This window comes from Toxoplasma gondii, chromosome IV (assembly GCF_000006565.2).
Source record: "Toxoplasma gondii ME49 chromosome IV, whole genome shotgun sequence".
Taxonomy (NCBI): Eukaryota; Apicomplexa; class Conoidasida; order Eucoccidiorida; family Sarcocystidae; genus Toxoplasma; species Toxoplasma gondii.
In genome coordinates this window covers 2,124,741-2,136,355 of record NC_031471.1, presented here as the reverse complement: position 1 = coordinate 2,136,355, position 11,615 = coordinate 2,124,741, and the positions used below count along the sequence as shown (strand labels likewise).

Genomic DNA, 11,615 nt, shown 5'->3' with positions numbered 1-11,615 from the left:
GGTGAGTATCCGAGGCAGAGGCTGCAACAAGAATCGAATCGAGGTACCATGTTACGATTTGCTTCCTACGAAACCGCCGAACCGTGAGGAAAACACAGTTCGAGTATGGACGCTGACAGATATGAAGAATATTTGAACACACATTCGTACACGACACCTGCAAACGGCTGATTCTCGTTTTGACGAGCTTGTGGTTTATCTTGTGATGATTTCCCAGTTTACACCGGCGTGAATACGCGAGCATGCTACAAGGGAAGCACTCCAGGGTCGTGAGCGGAATCAACTGGTATGCTCGCCCTGACTCCCGAACCACTCATAGAGATTGGAATAAAGACGTTCCCGCACCACACTCCGTACGAAGTCGGTATTGAGAACGTAAAGATAACAGCGAGACCACGCATTACTACATTGTAAGTGGAAAGTGTCTCTGTACAGATGACTTGCGACCTCGAAGTGAATACCTCAAATCAAATAAACAAACACCCTATATGGTTCCTGCGTATGTAAGGAACGAAAAATATTAACCGCGACTTAGAAACAACAGTTCCCGAAGCTGTACGCGTTCCATATCGCCTGTTCGAATCCAGCTGTGTCCCACCGTCATTGTCTTCGCGTGGAACACGCAGTGAGGCGGCTTCTTTTCCAGAGCGTCGTTCGCTGCGTCGTTGCGCCTCCAACGTCGCCCAAGTCGCGACTGTCGTCGGTTGCCACTCGCTCTTCTGTTTTCGTTTTGCTCGATTAACAGGTCTCTGTCGACAGAAGATCCGAGGCGGGGCTCAGTCAGCACCGCTTCGCCTGCTTCAGTTACTTCTGATTTTAAAGTTCGCGCCTTCGCTACTCCGGCACGGGCCGGTGGGGTGACCAGCTCGACAATAAGATTTCGCAGAAACACCTCGAACCTAAGGGAGCAAATACCCTCTGCGTCGAGGAGACGAAACCAGTCGACAGTCGTCTGTCGGGGTTCCACCGCTGCCACATCTGCATCGAGGCTGGTTTCTTTTCCAAGGTGACGCCTGCCTCGCGAAGTCGCTCGTTCACGGCTTCGAGTCGAGAGATCGAAAAGCCGTGAAGAACTGGACTCAGTGAAACTTCTGGACGAGCGTCTGGGAGCTGAAACGGCAGAGCCGGTCCCCCGGCACAGCGGCGGGAGAGACGGAGGAGGAGAGCTAGCGTGAACGACGTCTGGATCGTTGTGGAGAATATTCTGAAGAACACTCAGAAGTCGACAACGAATGCTTGTCCCGAGGTACACGTGCGTTCGACTGGGACAGCAAACGAAGGGAGAAGCTTTTTTTTAAAGAGTGGCATCATTCACAGAAGGCACTGGGTCCTCGCCTGGTCAGTGTCAAGCTCCTGCGAAAAACGACACTACTCCACAGGCGTCCTGCGCAAGATTCGTAACGAATGAGCAAGCAACACACAGGTGGTCTACACGCTCTGGAAGGGACAACGTGCCGGTTCACTGTCTTCACCTACGGAGTTGAGGAGGGCGAAAAGAAGTTGGAGTCGAAACGGCGATAAAACGAGAGGGACGTCGTCAATCTCCACTCGAAGCCACGTTGGGTGGGGTACTGCAGAAACATCCGAACCAGAAAAGAATGTCTTGAGCTCTCCAGAGACAGCGGTGAGGAAGCTCACAGACCTGTCACATCCCGCCGCGACTGCGTCTAAGGATCGGTGAAGAGCTGAAAAAGACTCCTGGCTGAGAGGTGATCACTCCCACTACGAGAGAACTTGGTTGTCTGTGTGTGCGAACTGAAGTCATACTCGGTATCCTAAGTCCTGCGAGATCTCTGTCTATTCAATTTGAGGTGAACAGCAGAGATCGTTCAACCCAGCGATTTAGATAAGAGATGTCGCATAGTGGAGAGTCTCGACGAAAGAAGCAGAGGCTGGCTTTTGACGCCTCCAGGCCGCGTTCCTCGTCAGCCGGAGACAACCGAAGTTTCTAGCATCCCACTCGCCATTTAGAGTCTGACACCCGCCCCATACCGGGGGTACACACACGGATGTCGGATACGAGGCCAAATACCGACGTCGAGTTCCTGAGAATCGCAACCCCAGCAAGTAACCGTGGCCACTTGCACATCATCCCATGTCTGTCACAATAAAGACACAGTTTTGTCGACTTCGTCGAGGAGGTACACAGCAAACAGACTGCAGAAAGACGCCTGCATGAGCTCACCTTTCCGTGCAGCTTGGTTCAGTCCTCTGAAGCACGTGACGAGGACATTCATCTCCTGTAGGACGACTTCGTTTTTCTCTTGTTCAGGAGGACTGTCCTCTGCTCTCTCCTCCCCGGTCTCTGTGCTCTTCCTACTCGCCGTTTCTTGCTCGGGCCATGTGCTCCGGAGCTGCCTCCACGCCACTCGTCCCGTCATCTTGGTAAGTTGGACGCGAATCTCGTCGAGGAGCCCCGCTCGCTCGCCTGCGCATGCAACGCGGTTCCGCACAGAGAATTCGCCAACTCGCAGCTCGACTCCAGGACACAACTCGTCGCAGAAACCCTGAGACCTCCAAAAGAACTCGCTAGACGCTGTTCTGGCCCCCCGGTCGTCTGGCAGCTCCGAGCTTGCCATGGCAGGAGCGCCGGCCTCCCTTCGGCCCTCCTCTCCACAGGCATTTTCTGCCGGCGCCGACGCTCTCCGCGAGCCGGGCGGAACCTCGCCAGAGCCGTCAGGAGACATGCCTGAGACTACAGCCCCGGGGACAAACACTACAGGAGAGCGAATGGTGACATCGTAGCTAAGGAGATGCAGCGGAGGAGTGGTGAGGGGTCCGAGAAGTCGAAGCTGCCTGAGATACGCGGCTGCTCGCGGCGAGTGGAAGGGTGTGCCGCAGCTGCAGCAGCACGCGAAGGCGTTTCCAGATCCCGACTCGCGGAATCCCGTAGAGACTTCTGTGTGGAAGGGCGCAGGCGGGTGAGGCCGAGGCGGAGGTGGGGGAGCCCGAGAATGCTGAGAGAGGAAGTCCAGGAGAGTACGGAGACGCGCGAGGCCTCGATTGGGGAATTCGAGGACGCCGTTGTGGCGATCGACACACGTGAGAGAAGGCGCGCATGCATGGGAGACAGGGGAGCGCGGTGAAGCGGGTCGACGGGAAGAGACAGTGGTCGGCGGGGGGGGCACAGGGGCCGAGTCCGAGGGACTGGCAGTGAGAATGCTGATGAAGGGGTCAAGAATCCAGTCGAAGACCTTCCAGAACTTCTTGTGGAGGTAGACTAGCTCGATGGACCCCATGTCGACTTTGAGGAGCAGAGAGTGCCCGGAGAAAGACGGAAGCGACGGATGGACGCTTCGCATGTTGACTCGAAGAACATACGGCTGTCCTGGGAGAAGGCCGACAATCTTCGTGGCAAGTTGCGGCGCGAACTGTTGAGTTGCCTTGGGCATTCGGTGCCTTGTCGTTCCGGCTCGGCAGCCGCCGGCGTCTCCCGCTCCCGCGTCTTCTTGTCCATGTCTCGCCTCGGTTCGTTCTCCGTCGTATTTGTCAGGACGCGCGGTGGACAGACTCGGAGACTCCCTAGGCTCCAGGGGACCCGGAGAGCGGTCTGTCTTTGCGCGGGTTCGACGTCTTGCCGCTTGACTGCGTCTCTTTCTTGCATCGGCTGGGGACAGGAAGGACAGCGTGAAGTTCTGCAGGGTGACGTGACAGTCGGTCGAGAAGGGTCGGAGAGACAAACCAATTTCAGCTCCATCAAAGCTGGAAACGGCAAAGTGCCGCTGGGACACCTGGTCCACCCAGATCAGCTGGACGCCCTCGAGACTAAGTCCAATCTCTGTGTCGAGGGGATTCAGCTCTCGCTCGATGGCTGCAGCTTCCGGGGCTGTCAGAGACACGGTCGTTCTCCAGGAAGAAGGCGGGACAGCTCCGGTCTCCTCGCCAGTCGTGTCACCTAACCGTGAGGCTCCTGCTCGCTCAGGCTCTGAACCCCGAACGCCGTCGGCGTCGCAAGTGTCGCCTGGTTCTGGGACACCTCCCACTTGTTCACTCCGAACAGCTGATGTCCCAGGCGAACTCCGAGACGGTGCCTCCTGGACACGAGCGGGAGATGCAGATCTCTCAGCTCCCCCAGTCTGAAGATTCCGATGCGCGGGAGGAGCGGGCTGCTTGAGAAACAAAACCAAGCTGGAGAGCACATCAGGACGGAACGTCACACATACATACGACCGGATAGAGACCTGCAAACGCGTCCGTGGTGTCTCGGCAATTTTCTGAACGCCGCCTTCTTGGTTTCTCTTTGGCCCCCCTTCCACGTTCTCGTCGCTGGAGGGGCGAAGGCGATCGCAGCCAGACTCGAGCGCCGTGTCCCTCTGGACACAGGCTGGCGCATGAGACACCGGTGAGGGCGCCCGCGAGGAAAACAAGATCGACACACATGCAGAGTCTGTCTCATTGTCCTTCGTCCTCGGCGCCAGCACCTCATCAGTGTCTCCTCGTGCTTCTCTGCCGGGTGTGAGGCGTCCGGTTCCCAAACAAGGCGCCGAAGTTCTTCCATTCGTTGCCCACTCGGCTGCGCCCTTCTTCTTCACCGTCTGCAGGATCTCCCGATCTGGGTGGCCCTCCGGAAGCTGGGGCTCGATGAGGTCCAGGGAAACCATCTGAAGCACGACGTTTTGTCCCAGATCCCCGCGTTCGACGTACACTGACACGTCGGCTGTCCGCAACTCGACAACGCCCTTGCGTTCGAAGTCCCGCAAGGCTTCTTGTTCGTCGCAAGATGCACCAGAAGAGACACCGGAGGCCCTTCGCCTCGGCCTGCACACGGACAGACCTGAAGACCCCCGCGACGGTTTGTCGATACAGTGGAACCGGATAGACATGCGCTGGAGAGTCAGCGTCGCCATCAATGAGGGAAAGAGAGATGTAGTTCGAATGAACAGACTACTGGAGACACCTCCCGGCGATCGTGAGGGAGAGCTCGACTCCCCCTTCCCCTTTTTGCCGTCTCTGTCTTCTCGCCTTTCCCGCGACCTCTCCGGGTGGACACATGATGCCGCGGAGGCGGGCTGTAGGGAAGAGACCGCAGAAAGCGTTTCTAGTGACCTCTGACGAAGTCCAGCGGCTTGAGGCTTTGAAACGGAAGAAGCAGAAGAGAGGCGGCTGGGAGGACTCGGTGGAGAATCAGGAACTGCCGTGGGAGCGTCAGCCGCCTCCTCGGCCCGCGCTGGCAGCACCGGTGTCTGCAGAATCGCGACCGCTCTGCGCAGAGGAAAGGAAGAGAAAAAACACAGGTCACGACGATGAGGAAAAGAGACACGGACAGAGGAGAAACACAAGAGAGGGGAGAGACGTGGATGGACATAGGGAAAAATAAAAAATGCCACTTCAAAGTGGATGTCTCGAACTAGCAAACGCCAAGAACCCGAGGAATTCATTCTGCGACAGATCTAGTAAAGAAATCATTACTGAGTTCATTTTAACGAAGCGCGCGTCGTTCACACACCCGCAGTGCGATTCACTTTTGGGGGGACACTTTCTTTCCCAAGGGTCACTCTATCGACTAAGGGGCACAAGTCTCACGAACTACCTTGTGTGGTCGTTCGCTTAAACACATGCGGAGCTTTTCCAGGAACTGCAGAACTCGCAGCCAAACCCGGATGCTTCGCTAGAATTCACCGCCCCCCTATTCGTGTTCTCGGGTTGTTTCGCATGCATCGATACCTGTATTCTAAACAGGTGAAGGATTTAGAGCCAACAAGCTAGGCGTTGATGGAGAACAACTGAAAACACTGGATAGTCGGTACTGGGAATACTGAATACACCCGCTTAGTACCCTCGCGAACGCGTTAGCATTGACAGTGTTGGTTCGACCTCAATAGTGCCAACAAAATAAACGCTACAAGGTCTATCCTCTCTCCAGTTGTGAGAAACATCCAACCAAGTTCTTTGTGAGTGCTGTACACCACCACCTCACTGGGCTGCACAGGACCACCGCCCCGCAGATCGACTTCTGCATACGACGTGCTAGGTCGCCGCGCAACAGATCCCCCTGTGTTCTCCCTCTTCACTTCTCCCATGTCCTCTGTCTCTCGTTCTCTGTCTTGTTCTCCTCCCTGCTTTCTGCATGGCGTGTACGTACCTGAAGACACTATCGAGTGCCACACTACTGAGGTGCAGTGACACAGTGGGAAGCACGCCCTTGACCAGCATGATCGACTGGTGCCCGGACGTTTCTTCTGGCTCTGCGTCGCTTTCCAGAGGAGAGGACGCAGATCGCCAGTGTTGCCTAATGTCGCCTGACTCCGGTCTTCGTTCAACCGGCGAGACTGCGGCGGTTCCGCCAGGCCCTGAGTCAGGAGACACTTTGTCGCCAGCGTCGCCAGAGACGGCTGCGACAGCAGAGGTGTCAGGACTCGAGGCGGCTGCTACCGGGTTCGCTGCTTTAGGCGAGGGAAGGAGAGCCGCGGGCAGAATGAGCGCGCGCAGATCCACGACTTGGTAAGATGTGATATCTACCGCAAAGCACATTCCAACGCGATCGAGAAGACACAAGCCCTCGGTTCTTCTGCGGAGCAGAGAGTCACATGCACTCAGACGTCTCCTCACGGAACTTGCATCCTGCGTCTCCAACCGCTTTTCATCCCGAGTTCTCTCTTCGCCTGCGCTCCCACCATCGACAACCGGCTTCTCGTCTCCCTTCTCGTCTGCTGCCCCGGTCGTTCCTCGTTTTTCCTCCTCGTCTCCGCTCAGAGTATCACCGCCGTCGCGGTGTTCTCTTCCTGCGGCGACCTTTGTTTTGAGGGCATCGAGGGAGGCCGTGAAGGCAACTAACGAGGAGTACCGGTGGACCTGGAACTCATCAAGGACGACAAAGTGTCTCACTCTCGACCCCACCAGCATGCGAAGCCCCTGCGCTGCCTCATCTCGCCGCGTGTCCACCGCGTTCGCCTTCCTCACATTTTCTGAAGACGGGCGATGAATCGCCTCTCCGGATCCAGTCTGGAAACGGGGCACACCCGAAGACGAGAAAGGAGGCCAAACAGCCTGCTCCGCCATCGAGGCTGCCCCGCATGCGCCTGGCAAGTCGACGAGATGAAAGGCAGTTGCACCCGTCGCAGGTGAGCGGAGGAACGCCTTGGCCGCTGGGGAGCAAACTGCGCCGGCGGGACTCACGAAAAACGGCTCTGCCAGAGACGAAGGTTGACACAACGCGCCTTTCTGGGGGCCGTCCGGGGAATCGACACTGTACACCTGCAGCCGAAGAAGAAACAGAGAAAAAGCGAGGTAACAAAGAGTGACAGGGAGAGGCGAGAGGATGAGACCGAAAGAGACCTACAGCGGCATACAGGTCTCTGAAAAGGTGGAGCGTCTGCGACAGAACGCGTGACATCAGACGGAAGAACTGTTAAACCAGGTAGCTTTTTTGCAGTCCCAGATGAAAAAATATTTATTATTATTCATTGCGAATATCCTCACACAGCTTCGTGTGGTGGTTCACCTCCGCTCCGGCAGCAAGCCGGGGACGGCAGAACGTCACTACAGTAAGTTACGATTCTGTACGGCATCCCAGCGCCTTTCGCAACGTGTTCGACGCTCGTACGCGTTTCGATAAAAACACAAGAGAAACGAACAAACGACGACCGGTGTGAAATGTTAGAACAGAGGCACCGAGAAGTCTTACACGAGTTTCCTCGTTCCGTTGCCACAGTTTTCTGGCGGCGTCCCTTCGCCACTCTGACATGCTTTGCTTCCTCGTTTGTCAATGCGTCATTTTTTTGGCTGCAAACCGCAGCCGCGCCCGACTCATCTCGGCCAAGCTACAGACACCAGGAGAATGCGGTTGTTTCCCGAAGAGAGACGCCTGTGTCTAAAAGACTCAAAATGACTGGTGTGCTCCAAATGGTCTAAGGTGTCGCTCCACCGTTCAGATACACTTCGGGTGCATCTGGTGCACTGGTAGTGATCACTGCTTCCGTGGCGGTGAGCATCTGCCTCATAGAAATGCCGTCGGACAATGTGTCCGGCCATGGGGACAGTGAGTTCCAGAGGTGGTACAGCCCTTCGAATCCTCAGTTCCCCAATCTCCTATGTACTGCCTTGGCTACAGGAGGTTACTGTGTATCTGAACATTGGAACGACGCTTTGCATTCCATGTTATCTGGCCTTTCATAGGTCGCTTCGCGGCCGTCTCGCACTTACGTGGATTTCTCCAAGATGCAGCGCGACGACAGGTGCCTCTCCGAATCGCTCCGTCCTCGTTGGGAGAACAACTGTGGGGGCACAGAGCTGGATGAAGTACTTGGTGGAGAGACTTAGCGCCTTCAGGCGTTCGCGGCTGCGAAGCAAGAGATGACGCGGCGTCATCCTGTTCATCGCCGGCCTATGAGAGGCCTCTGCTCGAGAGAGGTCGCAAAGTGAAGCGTTGGCGCCTGAAGCCAGAGCCGAAGGGTGGAACCCCCCGGGCGCCATCGCCTTCTCCCGCGTTGCGTCTGGACTCCCCGGAGGTTCCGCACACCCTTCCGTACTCTTGGCGTCTGCCAGTGTCTTGTCTTCTCTGTCGGGCATGCTCTGCATCTCCACACTCACTTCTTTCCCACCCTCCTCTACAATCGCGCCGCGCTGTCTGTGACCAAGGCCAGGAAAAGAGTCGCCTGTCCGAGGACTGTTGTAGGACGGGACCTGCCACCGAAGGCTGTTCTGGACCTCGCTTGCGAGGACAGCGACGTCTTGGGCGGCTTCTTGCGCATACACACAGACGAAGTGACGGAGAACTAAACGAACCTCTGAACTTCCCGCTCCTTCCCCTGTCTCGTTCACTAATGTCCGCGCCAATGGACTGTGCGCTCCACCCCCCGGCACAGTGGGGGAGACTGGACAGGCGACAGGGCGCAGAGCTCCTGGATCGTTTTCGGCAGGTGTCGGCACTCCCTGTGTGTGGGGGGACAGAGGCGATGAAGCCGCATCTCGACACAGGAAGCTCGCCAGAGCAGCGGTGTGGAACTGCGACCTTCGTACACTGTCGGAGAAAGCTGTTGGAGTCCCACCGCTTCTCAGCGCGGCGCTCGGCGACTCAACAGACGCCTCACCAGCAACCCCTGGAACCAAGATGCGTGACAGAGAGACCAGAAGGAGTGGCCGCTCCAACGTGAGCTGTCTGTACACCAGGCGTTGTTTGACACATCCCCGCTGATGCACGACGGCTATATCCCGCAGGCCAACTCTGACGCGGGTTTGAAGGTCGCCGTACACCAGATGAATCCGCATCTCCCGCAGCGTGCCACCCATGCGGAAGTGCACCTTTTCGTCCCACTCTTGATTCTCGTGTCTCCGGACGGACCGCTCTCCCAGCTTCCGCTCCTGGGTTGCCTGAAAGCATCTGTCGCCGCCACGACCGTCGCCAAACGTTTCGGCCTCTCCCTGCTTCGTCTCGGCCTCCGTCGGGCTCCCGGGGGTCTCTTTCCTGTCTTCGCTGCACTTGGAGAAACTCGCCGTCTCGCCGCGGGAACAATCTTCCGAAAGAGCCACAGGAGAGACACCTTTGCGGCCGCGGCATCGCTCGGTTCTCGCGCCTACTAGTTCCACACCTGCTGCTCTCAGCAGAACAGAAAGCGCGAGGAAAGGCCGGTCTAACTGCTGGTTCTTCTGAGTCCAAAGAATCTGCGCCTCTTCGTCTGCCGCCTTCGCAGCGTCTGCCGCAGCCCTCGCAGCCAACTGCAACTCTTGCTCGTGTCTCTGCTTTTCATCGAGTTCCTCTTGGCAATCGAAGAAATCCGCCAAGTGAGAAGACGACGATCGACGAAGAAACTCAGGCCCCTCCAGCGTCTCTCTGACGTCACGTCGATGGCCGCCATCTTGATGTCCGCCCCTCTCATCTGCGGCCTGTGGCAGTGCAGATCGGTCAAGAGCTTCACGGTCTATCTGCTCCACGTGCAGGTCTGTAGACGATTCTATCTTTAGGACATTTGACGAACCCTCGACAGCGGCTCGTCGCTCGAAATCGAGTTCACGAGACGCAGGCTCTTGAAGGGAAACCGACGAAGACTGGCATTCTGTTCTTCCCTTCCTCGCTGGGTCACCAGGACCGTCGATGCAGAGGCTGTGATCATGCATGCGTTGCTCGGCGTCGAAAGACGAAAGTGGCTGGGGAACAGACAACATGGGGTTAACAGGCGATGATATGTGGCGAACGCTCGCCATACAGATGCCCACAGAGGCTTCAAACCAAAGTCCATACCGACACTTCATGAATATTTGCGAAGGAACGCTCTCTGCTTCGCCGTAGCGGAAAACAGCATGTAAACGCTGAGAGGCCAATCAAGCCTCCGATGCGCCTCACCCAAGAGACCAGGCAAGCCTCACACGACGCAACCGGCAGCAAGAAGAGAACAACCACCTTTTCAACAAGCCTGCCTAGCGCTTCTCTCCAAATGTCGGTTTTCCAGACATGCTCTGGCTACCACTGCGTACGAAGCACTTTCCATGCTGCTCACGAAAAGCGGTGCACCCGTCGATTTGCCTTCGTGTAGATGCCTAGAATCGATCGATCTCCCTCGCGAATCAGTCCGCGACGCCCAGAGAACCCCCCCCCCCCCACCCGGTGTGCGCAAGCTGTTCATTTGTGAAACAAAAGAAGCGTACCTCTGACCACGCGTCGAGGAATTCCTCATCGCTGAGCTGTTCATGGTCGTCTTGGGTGTTCTTGATCGCGTTTCGGCTCCCGAGCAGCCGGTCCCGCTGGGTCAGCGAGACCCGTGGAGGACCGCTAGTCTCCGAAGCCGCTTCCTGTCCCTCAGGAGCCTCGCCATTGTTGCTGCGGCCCCAGATGGCGCCCCACAGCGTAGCCCCAAAGCCCCGCGGCTGCTGCTTGCGCTCTGCAAGGAAGGCGCGTCGGGCCTGAATGTGACTGCTTAGGAGAATCTGCATGGGGAGCTCTCGCTGCAGCGATTCGACACAGCGCAGGTCCTCCGCACTCGCCCTGTTCCGGAGAACAGCGAGAAGGTGGTTTTGGTACTCGCGGCCTTTCTGGTGGAGACGAGCCTGTTTTATCGTCTCCCCGAAAGCGAGCACGCCTGCGGGGAAGTCAGCGGGGAAAGGGGGGCCTCGGCTGCTGGGCGACAGGCCTGGCGAATGTGAGGCCGCGGACAGCTCTGCCGGATCGATGCCCGCGCATGCACACCGGCGCTCGCGAAGCACGCAGCCAATTGCGTAGCTCCACCAAAGACGCGCACTCCCGCGAACTGAAGAGATGGACAGCGGAGGTGGGGAGAGACGAAAAAACTTGAAAACAGGGAAGCGCCACGGGGAGACGCAGATCCTTCCGTGTATATCGTGTGGCGACTTGCATTTGCCAGATTACTCTGCACTGGTTCCACGAATCCTATCCAGCTAAGGGACCGTGAAACGCTTCTACAGAAGAAAGGTCTTTCAAGTCCACACCTTCACGCAGACGGAGAACATCTGGCAGTGGGGGAAACTCACAGCTCAGTACAGACAGCCACACCTGCGCTCCATGTGAAGGAAGAGCTCTTCGAAGCTTCTGGGCATGCAAAAAACGAGGTCGGCTATTCGCGCCTCAGCCACCCATCCATGGATCATCCATCTGTTCCGTCCCCGATAAAAGATAATCCTTTCAGATGGTCCGTCAACGCCATCTCGAGCTAGGGGAAGAAACG

The 11,615-nt window shown here is 57.2% G+C and overlaps 1 protein-coding gene across 1 annotated transcript in view; it reads right to left on the bottom strand.

Moving 5' to 3' along the window:
- The window catches only part of TGME49_210700 (hypothetical protein), a gene marked incomplete at its 5' end in the record, with an annotated part of 33,002 nt that overhangs the window by 18,151 nt on the left and 3,236 nt on the right, over positions 1 to 11,615 (bottom strand). The window contains 6 exons of the mRNA XM_018779513.1: positions 599 to 1,204; positions 1,477 to 1,571; positions 2,186 to 5,202; positions 6,083 to 7,194; positions 8,143 to 10,083; positions 10,582 to 11,180. Coding sequence (XP_018637954.1) covers positions 599 to 1,204; positions 1,477 to 1,571; positions 2,186 to 5,202; positions 6,083 to 7,194; positions 8,143 to 10,083; positions 10,582 to 11,180 — 7,370 coding nt within the window. The remainder of the gene's footprint in view (positions 1 to 598; positions 1,205 to 1,476; positions 1,572 to 2,185; positions 5,203 to 6,082; positions 7,195 to 8,142; positions 10,084 to 10,581; positions 11,181 to 11,615) is intronic.